The following is a 13,988-nucleotide window of genomic DNA, read 5'->3' on the forward strand; positions in this document are numbered from 1 at the left end:
AGCACAAACATGTGTAACCTTACAGGCAGGGACAGCTTGACTATCACAGCGTGCATAAACAAACGTTTAAACCCAACAACTTATCTGCTGCTATGTATGATGTCAACACTGGTTTCCAGGTGGTGCTCGTGTGAAGATATTTTTCCGTTTGTCTGTTTGGTGACAGTGCTGCAGCACAACTGATAAAAGCAGTGATTTGGTCTGGTAATTTGCAGGAACTAAGACTATCAATTATACAAATGTGGGTTGTTGAGTTCAACATGACTGCTAGATGAACCTGAGTGGGAAGAGGATGTATCCGGGCCAGAATGAGAATCAAACACACAGAGTTCATCTTCTGTTCACCTGTTGGCCTTTGTTGCCATAATCACCTCTGTTTCCTTGGAATCACATCACAAGTGACATCCCCTGTGTCACATCCAAAACCTCAAGGCGTCTCATTCAAGAAAGATAATAAATCACAATCAGTGATTTGTTAGGTGAATCCACTATCTTGGCACTGTAACAGAAAGGACCAGACGCACTATTTGTTTTAAGAGAGAGTAACACAATAACAATGGTTTCTATGTGGGCTGGTGAGTTGGCAGATGCATCTGAAGAGCATGCCTGAGCACAGTGCTTTGATGTCAGAGATCTACAGGCACGTGAATGAGGATAGAGAGCATCTTTTCACACAGAGTTAAGTAAATATTACACTCCGACATGGAAAAAAATCGTGCAGGATGATAATGTCAATCCCTTTATGAAAGGATAGTTCTGGCTGCCTGAGCTACACCTGCAGGCACCACGCCTTTAAAATACAAAGGAATCATACGCCACCTGCTTGTCTCAGGTGAAATAGTCCCGAGGTGTCTGCCAGGTCACATTTCACAGGTGAGACACTAATAGAGCTAAACGCAGTGGTGCTGTCAGCGAGAATCATCTCCTATTTAGCTAAATACCATTTCAATGGGTCGTGTTGAAACCTTTATTATAACCACAGTTTTTATTGCAGACAATCACGCACGCAATGTGAAGATTTTTCCCGATGCGCCAAATCTTTTCAAACCATCTGACTCCGCCCTCTTGGGTTGGTCCTGAGGTGAGCCGGCTATAAATTCCTGCTCACACACATCTGTAGGTGAGACGGACTTCAGTTCTCGGGCAGGTATGAAAGCGAGGAAGTGCATCACTGGATTCAAGTGAGGCGCACAAGGTCCGGACTTTACGCACAATCAAAGAGGAGACTTGATCAGAGAGGATGAAGCTGGAGGTGCTGTGTGGAAGCCACTTTGACATGAAGCACTTGGAGATGTCAAGTGATGCAGAGGGGAGCGTGCGCTCTCCTCTTTCCGCTGAGGAGGAGCTGGGGTCGGATGGGGACTGCGTGGCGCACAGCCCTCCACCTGTCACTCCATGCGCCGGCGCCAAACCCAAGCCGTACACACGGAGACCCAAACCCCCTTTCTCCTACATCGCCCTCATCGCCATGGCCATCCGGGACTCCCCCACTGGACGCCTGACTCTGGCGGAGATAAACGACTATCTGATGCAGAAGTTTGCGTTCTTCAGAGGGAGCTACACCGGCTGGAGGAACTCGGTTCGGCACAACTTGTCTCTGAATGACTGTTTTCTCAAAGTGCTCCGGGATCCGTCCAGACCTTGGGGAAAGGACAACTACTGGATGCTCAATCCTCAGAGCGAGTACACCTTCGCTGACGGGGTGTTCCGGCGCAGGAGAAAGCGGATTGACAGAAAGTTCAGCAGGGAGCCAGAGCGCGCGGAGGAGCCGCAGGCTGCGCCCTCCACCACCACTGACTCATGTGTCAAGTTTACAAGTTCATTCGCTATAGACAGCATCCTCAGCAAGCCGTTCAAGAGGGGCTCACACGAGGAGCATTCAGCAGCCCACCCTGCCTGCACCTGGCTGCGCTACACTGAACTCATGATGCCTCATTCAAACACACCTGCCTCATTGTCATACGCAAAGCCACCGTGCATTATGGACTCCTGGACTCCTGCTGCATACGACGCTGGGCTGCTCTCACACACAGTCAGGCGGTATCAGACATGAACTCGGACTCTTTTTTTTTTTTTTTTTTTTTTTTTTTTTTTAATTGATGACTAAAAATCATCCATGTGCACTGATGATGGACATTATTCTGGTGGCAAGGCGTTACACTCTCTTGGTTTTGTACCTCTTTTCTTTTAAAGCATCATCAGATTTGATATTTTATACAGAATTGTTTGTTGTAAATGTTACTGGACTGACCAACGTGTTGAACATATGCACTTTGTTGACTTTGACTTGTTTTTGTGCTTCTTTTTGGTTCAAAATATGCTCTGAAAATAAAAACTAACTAGTGATGGTTTGTGTTTTCTGTTGTTGTTAAATATTGTATTTTGCACACCTGTTTGAGGCATCTTCACCTGTTAGGTGCCAGTGCCTTAGTGCTAAATCGGGGCGTGCGTTCATGTGACTCCACCTTTTCAAAATTCTTGGAGAGCTCTTGGAGAGCCTCTTTATATATTTAAAATCACAATGCTTAGTAGCCTTTGCAGCCGATTTTGTCGTCCATATTTTGAAAAAGATGAGAAAAGGTAAGATATGTCTCCTCCTACTGACACGGAGTTGGTTCCAGAAAAATATCCTGCCCCAGTAACGTAAAGTGAAGTGAATACTGCAAATAAATAAATAGAAAATGATTCCAATCTATTATTAATATCCTTTTTTCTTTGCCATAATAAATGATGCACAAATAAATCGCTTCATTAGTATTTACTTCCCGGTCTTCATTAAACTCGCTGCTGCCGGATAAGGGCATCCAATATTTATGTTTTCTGTCTGGCGCTGCAAATAGCTGTCGCCTCAGTCACCACACATGCGCAGGAAGGGGCTTCATACAAATGGTGCATCCTGAGCGAAGTCAACTCCGATCCACAATAGGAAGAAATGTCTTCCAAGTAGGCCCATTCTTCTGAGGCTAGAAAGTAAATTTCCTTTAAGGCAGCTGCACATCCTGGACGCAGCGGGGGTCACAGGTTTGATGTTGGACATATTCCGGGTAGATTGTGTCGCCACATTGCTGGTGTGTGAGAAATTATTTCGCGTCCCTGCTGTGGTGACTAGCTCTGTAATGTCATGCGTAAAACTCCAAAAAGGCGCAAAAAAGGAGGTTATTTACAGCAGCTGCGCAAAAGATATTGGTACATTTTATCATGTGAATAGTTTTGAGGATTTTATTTAGAGTTTCTCATCAATTCGTCTCTCCGTGGATGTAATCCAGGTTCCAGGAGGTAAACTGACACTTGTGCGCTGTGTGTGGTATCTACACTGGCACGCTCTGATGGAAAAAGCATGCTTCCTCTCATGTCAGAGTCCTAACCCTGAACAGATCCCCAAACAAATGAGCACTGCAGGGCTCCTTCTCCCTCTACACCTTCACTAAATAACACCACCAACATGCATCCTCACTGTCAGCAGGTACAAGTGAGGACAGAGGGGGATCATTTTAACTTGTTCCAAACTGTGCTGCTTTATTCATTATGGTATATAAAGTTATCAAATTCTCGTCTGACAAATGTATTCAGAGGTGTTTTGGAAAGTGAGTCGTGGGAGGAGATTTGTCTTACTCCGCTGCGCTGTGTCCGGCTTCTAGTCTGGATCGTGGCCAGATGGGGAGGGAGTAGTTCCTGGCGATTTCTTGGAGGGATTTTTTGGGGGGGATCGAGGGGCAGAGAGAGATTTAAGAATTGATAGGTGGTCGGGTTGTGTTTGGCCGGCTGGATATGCGCAGGCAAAGTCGAGGAGCTTTATCTCCCCTCTCTAATGGGATTATTGCCAGCGATGGACAGGGAGAGGAAGGAGGAACAGCGGCTGGTGTTTCTTGATTTTCACGGTTATAAACGCGCAGAGCATCTCAAAGGGACACTGACCTTTTAATCATCGCATTAGGGAACCTTTAATAGCGTTTAAACATAGGAAAAGTTAGCTGCCCGGGGGTTATAGAGAGCCAAAAAGAGCAAGCGCAACCATGACGACCGAGAGCGCCAAGCAACATTTGGATCCATCTAATCCTCTGCGCTCCAGCCCGACGGCCGGCGCTGTGAATGCTGCTCTGCTGAGCGCACAGCCGGTGATGGAGAGCGCGCAGAACGCATCAACCAAATGGAAGAAGGGGAACTCCGGCTTGAGGCGCCCTGAGAAGCCTCCCTACTCATACATCGCCCTCATTGTGATGGCAATTCAAAGCTCACCGAGCAAAAGGCTCACACTGAGTGAGATCTATCAGTTCCTCCAGGCCCGCTTCCCCTTCTTCAGAGGATCCTACCAGGGATGGAAGAACTCCGTCAGACACAACCTGTCTCTGAACGAGTGTTTTATAAAGCTGCCTAAAGGTCTCGGTAGACCTGGCAAGGGCCACTACTGGACCATCGACCCGAGCAGTGAGTTTATGTTCGAGGAGGGCTCTTTTCGTCGCAGACCTCGCGGGTTCCGTAGGAAATGCCAAGCTTTGAAACCAATGTACAGGATGATGAACGGTATCGGGTTTGGCGCGTCCATGCTGCCGCAAAACTTTGATTTCCAATCACCTTCAGGCTCACTGGCGTGTCATAACAGCTACAACATAGACTTGATGGGTAACACAGTGCCAGGTGGCTTCGACGGACTCGGAGGGGGACATCACGTCCCACACATGTCTTCAGGCTCCGGGTCATCCTACATGTCCGCCTGTCAGGTGGCCTCTAATGCGGACTACTGCCCAGACAGCAGCAGCAGCCCCCTGCAGTCCTCCCCAGCCATGGTAGGCACTTTGGACTGTCAGTCTGCTTATGCAAATGCAGCCTCACACTGGAGTTCACCTGGCGTGTCTTCATACATCAAGCAGCAGTCTCTGGCATCAAGCAGTCCCGCTTCTTCTGCTCTGCACACGGGGATGTCGTCTTACTCTCTGGATCAGAGCTACATGCACCATAACGCACGAGATTCATCAGAGATTTCAGGTAGAGCCTCGCTGTAAAACCATTTGTAAATGATATGAATTATTATATTTTCTGTTTGCACCATGAGTCATAAATTCGTGGTTTACATTAGCGTTAAATGTGGGGGTTGGTTGTCAATCACTGCTCTTTGCGTAAAATCCAAATCCAGTCTTTCAGGCGAAAAAAACATCTATAAAAATGAAATTTCCTTTAACAGAAAATACACCTGCAAATCCGATTTTGATGAAGATATTAATCAACCTGAGCCTGAATCTTGAATGGGGAAGAAATTAAGTAAAAGAGAGAAAATTATAAGTTGTGCATGAAATATAATTATGAATCATGCATCATAAAATTGTGTGTAGTTTGCAAAAGTACAGCTGAGTGTACAACTTCAGTTTCTTAACATCTGATTACATTTTCACTGCAGCTTTTTTCGAGGCCTGCGTGCTGAAAAACCTGCTCAAATTAAACGACACAACGTAAAGAAGTGATGGAAATGTCGCTGAACACAAACACTGGAAACACAATTGTTTATCATTTCAGTTCAGTTTCATGAAGGCCATGAACTTGACCCACATCAGCACATTAACATAACAGAAAAACATCGGAGTAAATTCTGCTCATGGGTAATTTACATTGAACTGGTGGCGTTATTAATGTTGAATAAACGAATTATCAGTACTAATAAAAGCACATTATGGGCGAGCTGTGAAAAATCCGTTTGGCTCCACTGACTCACGTGCTTTATTATGATGATTTAAGCTCATCAGGAAGTAAATCCTGCGAAAAGGGCCGCAGGTTAACACTTTATATCAACCATTATTAATAAACTGTTAATTTGTAGTTAATCAAGCTTTAGTTAAAAGTTTAAACAAATTGAAATGCTTTATACACCACTGATTAACAATTGTGTAAAGGTTTATAACATAATTTGCACAAAAAAAAAATGGCCACGCAAATAATGTTTATAAATGAACTACACAGCATTTATTAACCATTTACAACATGTTATAAACAGCAGTTGCAATTTTACAACAAAAAATGGTTAATAAAAAGTTTATAAAGGATTTTATTGTTTGTTAACCGTGAAATAACTATTGACTCATGTTTATTAACTATACATGTACCATTTATTAATGATTGTTGTTAACAAATGCAATTTATCAGCATTTGCAGCTGCAGACTTGATGGATAAGTATAAATTAAACATAAACAAAATAAAAACAAAACAAAAAACCTTTATTGATGTTTTGGAAACATTTAGAGGCCAGACCATTTAAAAAAAAAACACATAACCAACAATTATCACTGCGTTATTACCAAAATAAAAGGATTTTCCTCAACCTCCTGGTTGCTCCAATACATGAATTATAACTGAGTGACTATAAACTCATAATAGATCATAATATATATACATACAACATATTATTAGTATATTATTTTTAACCATTGATAAAAACACAAAAACACCACTAAGTGTTTCCAAACTGGACTCAATTATTAGACATTAACCACAAACTATCCAGAAACAGGAAAAGGTTATTTGACCTCTGTGTGTGTGTGTGTGTGTGTGTGTGTGTGTGTGTGTGTGTGTGTTCACAGTGGGGCTGTCTCGATACTCCAGCCACGCAGCTCCTGTGTGTGACCGGAAGGACTTCGTTTTGAACCTGAACGGGATCTCCTCTCTTCATCCCAGCAGCGGCGGATCTTACTACCATCAGCTGCATCACCATCACCAGAGCGTCTACCAGGACGTGAAGCCGTGCGTCATGTGACCACAAACACCAAAGACACAACCGCCTTAAACATTTCTGATAAAATTCAACCCTCAGGTGGAGTTTTTTTCAGCAGAGTCTCTGGTAACTTTTGGTGTTTGTTTTTTTTGTCAGTTTTTGAAGGACAGACTTCAACCAACACACACAAATGAGCAATAGCAACATTTTACTAAACGTACACATACCTGAATTAATCTGTATTCATGCACTTAATTGTTGTTTTCCTAAAGTTGTTGAAATTGTTGCAGATTTTCTGCAGTAAGCCGATAAAGAGATTTATTTTTAAGGGATGATTTGTAGGTGTTTTATGTGTTAAGGAACAAATGTTTTCTCATGAAAATGTTTTCTTTTTTTAATATAAATGTCAGCACTGCACTTCTCTTCTCGTTCTTCCTTTTGTTTTTCATTCTACATCATCATCATCTCATTGTTGTTACTGGGCCATATCACAGAAAATTACACACAATCTTATTAATTATGAAAAGTTTTCCACAGTTGAGTTTGTCTTTCAGTATTTCATTTTACATACATGCTTGGTTTGAATTGTCATCTCTTTGATTTGAGACAAAAAAATACTTTAATGTAAAAAAATCTGACGTTTTTTAAAGAACAAAAATGAGACACTGTCGTTGCTCTGAGCGCTACCAGGGAATTTAAATTTAAATAGTTTCTGCAGCACTTTCTTTAATGGACATCGTGTCTTCGTGTATCCATACGTTAACATATATACAACATTGTTTTTTTTAATTTTATTTTTAAATAACATTAATCCTGCGTTTTGCTGAAAAGACAATTTCATAAAGCTTTGGAAGAGAGCAGTCCTTCGTGGCTGCTCATACACGTAGGGTACATGCCATTTGTGACGTATGATATATAGCCTAATATATAATCGTAGTGTAGTGTATTGGTGTGTTATTGAATTAATCACTAGAGAGAAGGAAAGGAGACAAAAGGCGCATCAACTCGTTTAGCCCTGTTGGTTTGCACGTGACTCTACCGCCCCCTTGTGGTTATTGGAGATAAAAAGGGCTTCAAATTATATTTCATTTGTGCCCTTTAATTTATGGAAAACTGATCATTCACAGTCACCTGAGACTCTTGAGTACAGACAAAGCTGATGTTTGAATGCAGGTTATCATCCAATACAACCATTAGAGTGAAATGTAGCCGCCCCTTTGATTTGGGCCCCAGACAGTGAGGTCAAATACTCCATGAATCCGTCCTGACTTTTCACAAACTCTGGAAAATTGATCTAAAGAGTACTAAATAATAAGTCCATTAAACACAATTTGTTCAGTAAATCACATTTCTTTTATTTACATGAAACATCAGATGCAAGGCGCCCTGTGCTGCATGTTGAAGCATTAATACGATCATTTTATAAGTCTAACAGGCGAATGAGTCAAGCAGACATTTCTGCAGTAATATGATGATGATGATGATTCATTTTATTATACTGTCATGCACAAATACCGTGTCCATGGCCCTGAACAAATAAACCCTCTTGACGTTTGACAAAAGTAGCCAACTTGTCAGTATTAAAATTAAACAACCTTTCCATTATTCTGTATTCAAAACATTTCTGGATGTTGATCAAACATTTCATTCAGAGCAGCAGTTCTTAACTCATCATAATGAGGACAAAACAGAAGAAAATGTGATTCATTCTCATCTTCTCCTAATTCACACAACCTGTTTTCCTCCTGGATATTTTTAAAGCTGTCAAACTGAGGGGCCAGAGGAAGGAGTCCTGTTCTCAGCTGTGCAACCAAAGACCTTTGACTCCTTGATGAGTTTGCAGTAACACACGGTTCAGCGCCATACGAATGCTTGATTTGAATACATGTCCGTAACTAACTCTGTAACAAGCCATTTTTCTTCAAATCTAGCAAGTAACTTTCCTCTAATTATGCTCATGTTACAAAACAAATTGTTACAAGACATATGTTGTAACTCAGCTTCCCCACAGATAAGCTCTTCTTCTTATTGACCCAGTTTGGTTGCTACATTAAGAAAGTTTTAATGTCTCTGCTGTCCATGGTGCTGAATGTCTACATCTTAGCATGTCTGTGATCCATGGTACACACATATATTAAAAACATATACCACATATTAGTCAGTCAAAATGAATAGAATCACAGAGAAGCTGTAGTTTGTGCCACACAGACTGCACATAAATTGTACAGACAACTTTCAGAGCTTTTAATTTGCTGCATTTTCCCGACACTGTACTGGGAGGTAAGTTCAAAAAAGTTCATGTTAGATGATGTTACAACTGGAAATAATCCCTGTCATTACTTTAATTACATTTCTTCTTTTGCAGCTGATCAGCTATTACCCATGAGCCACTGACACATGTCGTGATACAAACCATTAAACCACCTCTTCAGCGATTTAGTAATTATTTTGTCAGGAATGGCTGCTGTTCCTCACAGATGTTGTAAATTCGCATTGACAAATTTGATCTTTAGTGATGAATTTGCCACGTATACGTTTTTGATATTTTGCAATGAACCAACTCATTTATGTAAAAAAAAAAGAAAAAAAATCTACTTTAAATTTTTTGTTTCTCTTAGATGTTTTGGGTTTTTAGTTGATTTGTCTGCTATGACCGAAACTGCCATAACTAATGAGTTTATATTCTTTGTGCTTACTTTGTCCTGCAGGGATTCGCCCCTTAATTCTCATGTTCTTGATAGAAATTCTTCTTAGAGATTATTTCTAATGCTGATAGACACACACAGCCATACAGAGAAGATGATCAGGCTGAAAGAGGAGTCTTTCTAATGGGAATAAAACACACAACACTTCAAAAACTCAGCACTGGCAACACGACAAAACCATTTAAATGTTTGAAATTGCATCATTCGGATGAAAGTCATTTAATAAGACAGAGACGCAGTCTATTTTATGTCATCAGCATTATTATCTGAACTCAATGTATGTAATTTTTCTCTGTGTGACAGATGATGCACCTTAAAAATCCCTATCCCTATGATTAGTGGATTAGATCTGTGTTTAGCTGTAGATTGTATCTTTTTATTTTATTCTGAAAAAAAAAAAGGTTTTATTTTATTTTATTTTTGGAATTCAACCAAGAAATAAATTACAATCTTCTCGTGTGATGCAGGAGGGAGTGTTCCTAACTGCTAGACTGCTGCCACATGTTTAGTACCAAAGGATAAGTGTATTTTACACATATTGTACTGTAGCATCCCGACAGATATACTGCTCTCACTGTGAATACTCATTTCAGTGGCTTAGTTCTCAATATATGTCTTCATAGCATTTAAAAAACATGGGAATGGAAAGCAAAGGATCAGGAAACGTGTTAATTAAGTCAGTTGAGATTACTATAATAGCTAAGGCAAAAACTCTAAATACTCAAATAACTGATGTTGCCAATGAACAACTCATGCTTTCCATCAATGTGTTGTGCAGCAGATTACTCCTGCATCATCGTCATCATCATCATCATCATTATTGCTTTCTTGGTGTCCTACATGACTAAGAGGAGGAAGCAGAGGATGATGGTGAAAGCTTGCAGAACTGAACATCGCCTGTTTGGCCCAATTTCCCAGTTTCATTTGAGATTTCCCTGAAAAGAACGATAAAACCCTAAGATGAATATGTGCAGGGACCTCAGGAGTCATTAAAAGAGTCTAGGCTCCTTAAAAGTACGTAGATCTACAAAAAAAGTTACAGATTTAAACAAAAACAGTTATGAATCTAACCATTTGAAAGCATTAGTAAACAGTTACATTTGAAGGCCTGATTTAAATGAGTTTTAGTGGACTGCAGGTGTTCAGGAAGCTTGTTCCAAATGTTGGTGGCATAAAAACTACAAACAGACATAAAAAGTCTGAAAACAGACGTGCATGTGTGGTGTAACTCTGTAAGACTGGGAACACTCTCCAACTCCCTGACATCATGAATGGCAGGTTACAGAGTCCAGTGGATGCGTCACTTTATCCAGTGCTGAAAGTAATCAAGTACTTTTACTTAAATACCGTACTTAAAGGGGGCACTATATAGATTAGGAGAGAAAATTCAAACTCAGAATTTTAATGTTGACAATTTTAATGAGGTAATAATACAAACTCAGAAATACTTATTTTTTCCGTAACTGAATAAACAAGCTGTTCTCAGAGGAAAATGCGTCCACCAGGAGACTGTTTGAAGCTAGAAGATGTGGCAGGGTCCGCCAAATATAAACAAAGTAAAACAGTATGAAATTGTGTTTATTCAGTCATAAAAAATGAAGAGAGTTTGTTTATTTAGTTCGTTTACGCACAAAATGTCTTTCTCTTCTGATTAAGACTTCTTCCCAAAAACTACAACTACTGGAAAATAGCGTGGAAGTTTTTACACAAGGTGAAACTAAACAGGTCTGGTTGTACAAACTTAGACACATAATCAAATGTAGTAGACGTATTTAGTTTACATTAGGAGGCTTTACTCAAAATCATTAGTTCACATGAATTAATTATTTTCAGGAGTCTAAGTTGTACAAAATAACTATCTTTAGTTTAATAAACACTACATGAAATAAGATTAATCTATAAAGAACTATCCTTTAATTTACGTATCTCAACCATCAACCTCCTATGAAAGTCCTCTGAAGAGTTAATTCAGTCCTTTACTCCACTTACTAGAGTTACTAGTTACGTTGCAGATATAGATTTATGATATTAAAAACATCAACAGATTAATGATGATTTGTTAAAATAGGTTAAGATAACAATATTGATTGATTCACAAGCTACAGCAGTATTTAAATGAATTAGCTCCACATTTACCATCTGCAACATTAAAGTGACATAAACACATCAATAATGATAATCAAATAGTATATATATATATATATATATATATATATATATATATATATATATATATGTACAATGTATAATGCTTATCCTGAAATGGGCCACCTCTGATGTTATCTGTATCTTTATCAAATATAGGGTACTGAAGTTGAGAGAAAACTGAGGTGTTTTAAACTATTATTAATATTATTATTACACGTTTATTACACAGATGTATCCTGAATTTACTGGGAATCCCAAATCTCATTCACGCCTCTTCAGTGATAATGAAACTGAAATACATCTATTATATTGTTGACCTCACTCCAAAGTTCCCCCACTGAAATGAAACCTTGGCCTAAACACAGCAGAGCTTCAGGCTGACAGTGTGTTCAGCTGATGTCTGCAGTGTGTCAAGGATCTGTCTATCTGACCTCGTGCTAAGTACTACATCTATCATTCAAGGTCATGGTCCTCCCTTATCTGATAACTGGTGCCTCCCTCCGTGTAATTAATGACCTCTGTTGCTGTCAGGCTGACCGGAGAGGAGGGAGGTGTTCAGTTCTTACTTCAGACTGTAGTACTGACACAGGCCGTGAGGTGGCGGTAGAGTTTTATTAATGTTCTGCAACATCTTTGCCTGTTAAAGGCCCCTTTAGATAGACACACACACACACACACACACACACACACACACTCTCTCTCTCTCTCTCATTTACTAAATGTATGATCTATGTCAACATAATTGAAAGGATCAAGAGTCATTTCATGTCATTTACCTCATAATTGAGAACAAGAAAGTGAAAATTACATTGAATTGAGTGAGCTTTGAGCTTTTGAAAATGAAAGAAGAAGAAGACACAGAAGAAGAAGAAGAACAAGAAGAAGAAGAAGAAGAAGAAGAAGAAGAAGAAGAAGAAGAAGACATACTTTATTAATCTCTTTTTGGGGATGACAAATGATTTGTCATTTGAGTAAAGTATTTTGATGAACATTTTCGAACAACTATTCTCATGCTGCAACTCTTTTGTGGTTTCTTGGATGTTCAGGACCAATTTCAACACAATCCGGTGAAAAATTAGCAATTATAATACAAAGAAATGGAAAAACGATGAAATGGAGGCCAAACTTCAGGTCAATTATATATAACTAAAACTAAGTGTTTGAAGTAGAGTCATAGTATTTTGGTCCCATTCATTTCATATAACTTTAACACACATTTTCTCAAGAAAATCCACGATCCATGAACTGTGAGGAGGTGAGTTGGTCTGGTTTAATGACACATTTGTCTACAGAAAATGACCTTCAACTTAATGACAGCATCTTCTCAGTTATCCTTTACTTCTTCCTGTGTCTCCAGAAGTGAGGAAGACAGTCTGGGTGGACTTTAAAGAAGTGACTTCATGTGTGATTAGAATAAATAATTTAACAAAAATCGATGTAGGTGAAAAAGAGAAAACACTAGAGGGAGCCAAAATCCCAATTATAATCTATCTATCTATCTATCTATCTATCTATCTATCTATCTATCTATCTATCTAATATTAAAATATCAACAAGTCAATATTTGTACACTAATGTTTTAACATCAGCACACACTTCTGGTTCAATAACTCGCTCACTGCGTTGCTTTATATTTTAAATGATGTCTATAATATTTTTGTGTTCCCTTTGTCTGATTGTTTATTATGATCCTGCGCTTTTTTACAGGTTTATGCTATAAAAAACGTTTTTCTATGGGTAAAGCTGAAGTGGTGGAAATGCATAACAATCAACATAAAATGGCTTTGAATTCAAATAAATGTCCATCAAATAATATTGGAGCAAGTTACAATAAAACCACATTGATTCTAACAATAATGCATTTTAATTACGGGAAAAATAGCCACCAGCCATCAGATGTTTATTTTGACATCCATTCATATATTTTTTACTGTGCTCCAGTGTTAAATAAAAACGAGTTGAGGAGGCCTGGGTGGGCAGGCCGTGGTACTAAGTAAAAAAGCCCGTCATGAACTGAGTAAACAGCCCGGGGCGGTGGAAAAAGTTCATGCCCGGGTCCATGTAAGGAGAAACCGGCGGAGCACCAGGGCCACTGCACGGACATTTAATTAAGACGACCTGCAGAGGATTACGTCCATATTGCGACTGTAACTTTGCCTCACAATGACCATTTTACAATTTCATGCACAGTCGCCTTTGACAGCGAGGCGATGGAGGGAGAGGCCTTCAGGGTCGGATTATTTTAACTTCTATCTTTGGTCAAGATCTTCTTTTATTTCAGCCTCCTCGGCCTTCAAATTCATTACCACGGTATGAAACCCCCACAGTCCGCTCTGAACACCTTATAAACTCTGCTGGGACTTTGATGGGAACAATTAAAGATGGATGAAGGTAGGCCTGGAATAGTTTTGTTTATTCGGTTATTCTCAAAAAAAAA

At 39.7% G+C, this 13,988-nt stretch overlaps 2 protein-coding genes across 2 annotated transcripts; both read left to right on the plus strand.

Moving 5' to 3' along the window:
* Positions 1–1,173: 1,173 nt before the first annotated feature.
* Positions 1,174–2,258, plus strand: foxq1a (forkhead box Q1a). Its single transcript, XM_084368393.1, has one exon. It carries the CDS (start codon positions 1,241–1,243, stop codon positions 2,051–2,053), a length of 813 nt encoding a protein of 270 aa, XP_084224519.1. The 5' UTR covers positions 1,174–1,240; the 3' UTR covers positions 2,054–2,258.
* A 1,509-nt stretch (positions 2,259–3,767) lies between these two features.
* Positions 3,768–7,095, plus strand: foxf2a (forkhead box F2a). Its single transcript, XM_084368390.1, has 2 exons — positions 3,768–4,983; positions 6,568–7,095. Exons 1-2 carry the CDS (start codon positions 4,014–4,016, stop codon positions 6,738–6,740), a joined length of 1,143 nt encoding a protein of 380 aa, XP_084224516.1. The 5' UTR covers positions 3,768–4,013; the 3' UTR covers positions 6,741–7,095.
* The last annotated feature ends 6,893 nt before the right edge of the window (positions 7,096–13,988 follow it).

Source organism: Pagrus pagrus (genome assembly GCF_965226575.1).
Source record: "Pagrus pagrus genome assembly, chromosome: 12".
Taxonomy (NCBI): domain Eukaryota; kingdom Metazoa; phylum Chordata; class Actinopteri; order Spariformes; family Sparidae; genus Pagrus; species Pagrus pagrus.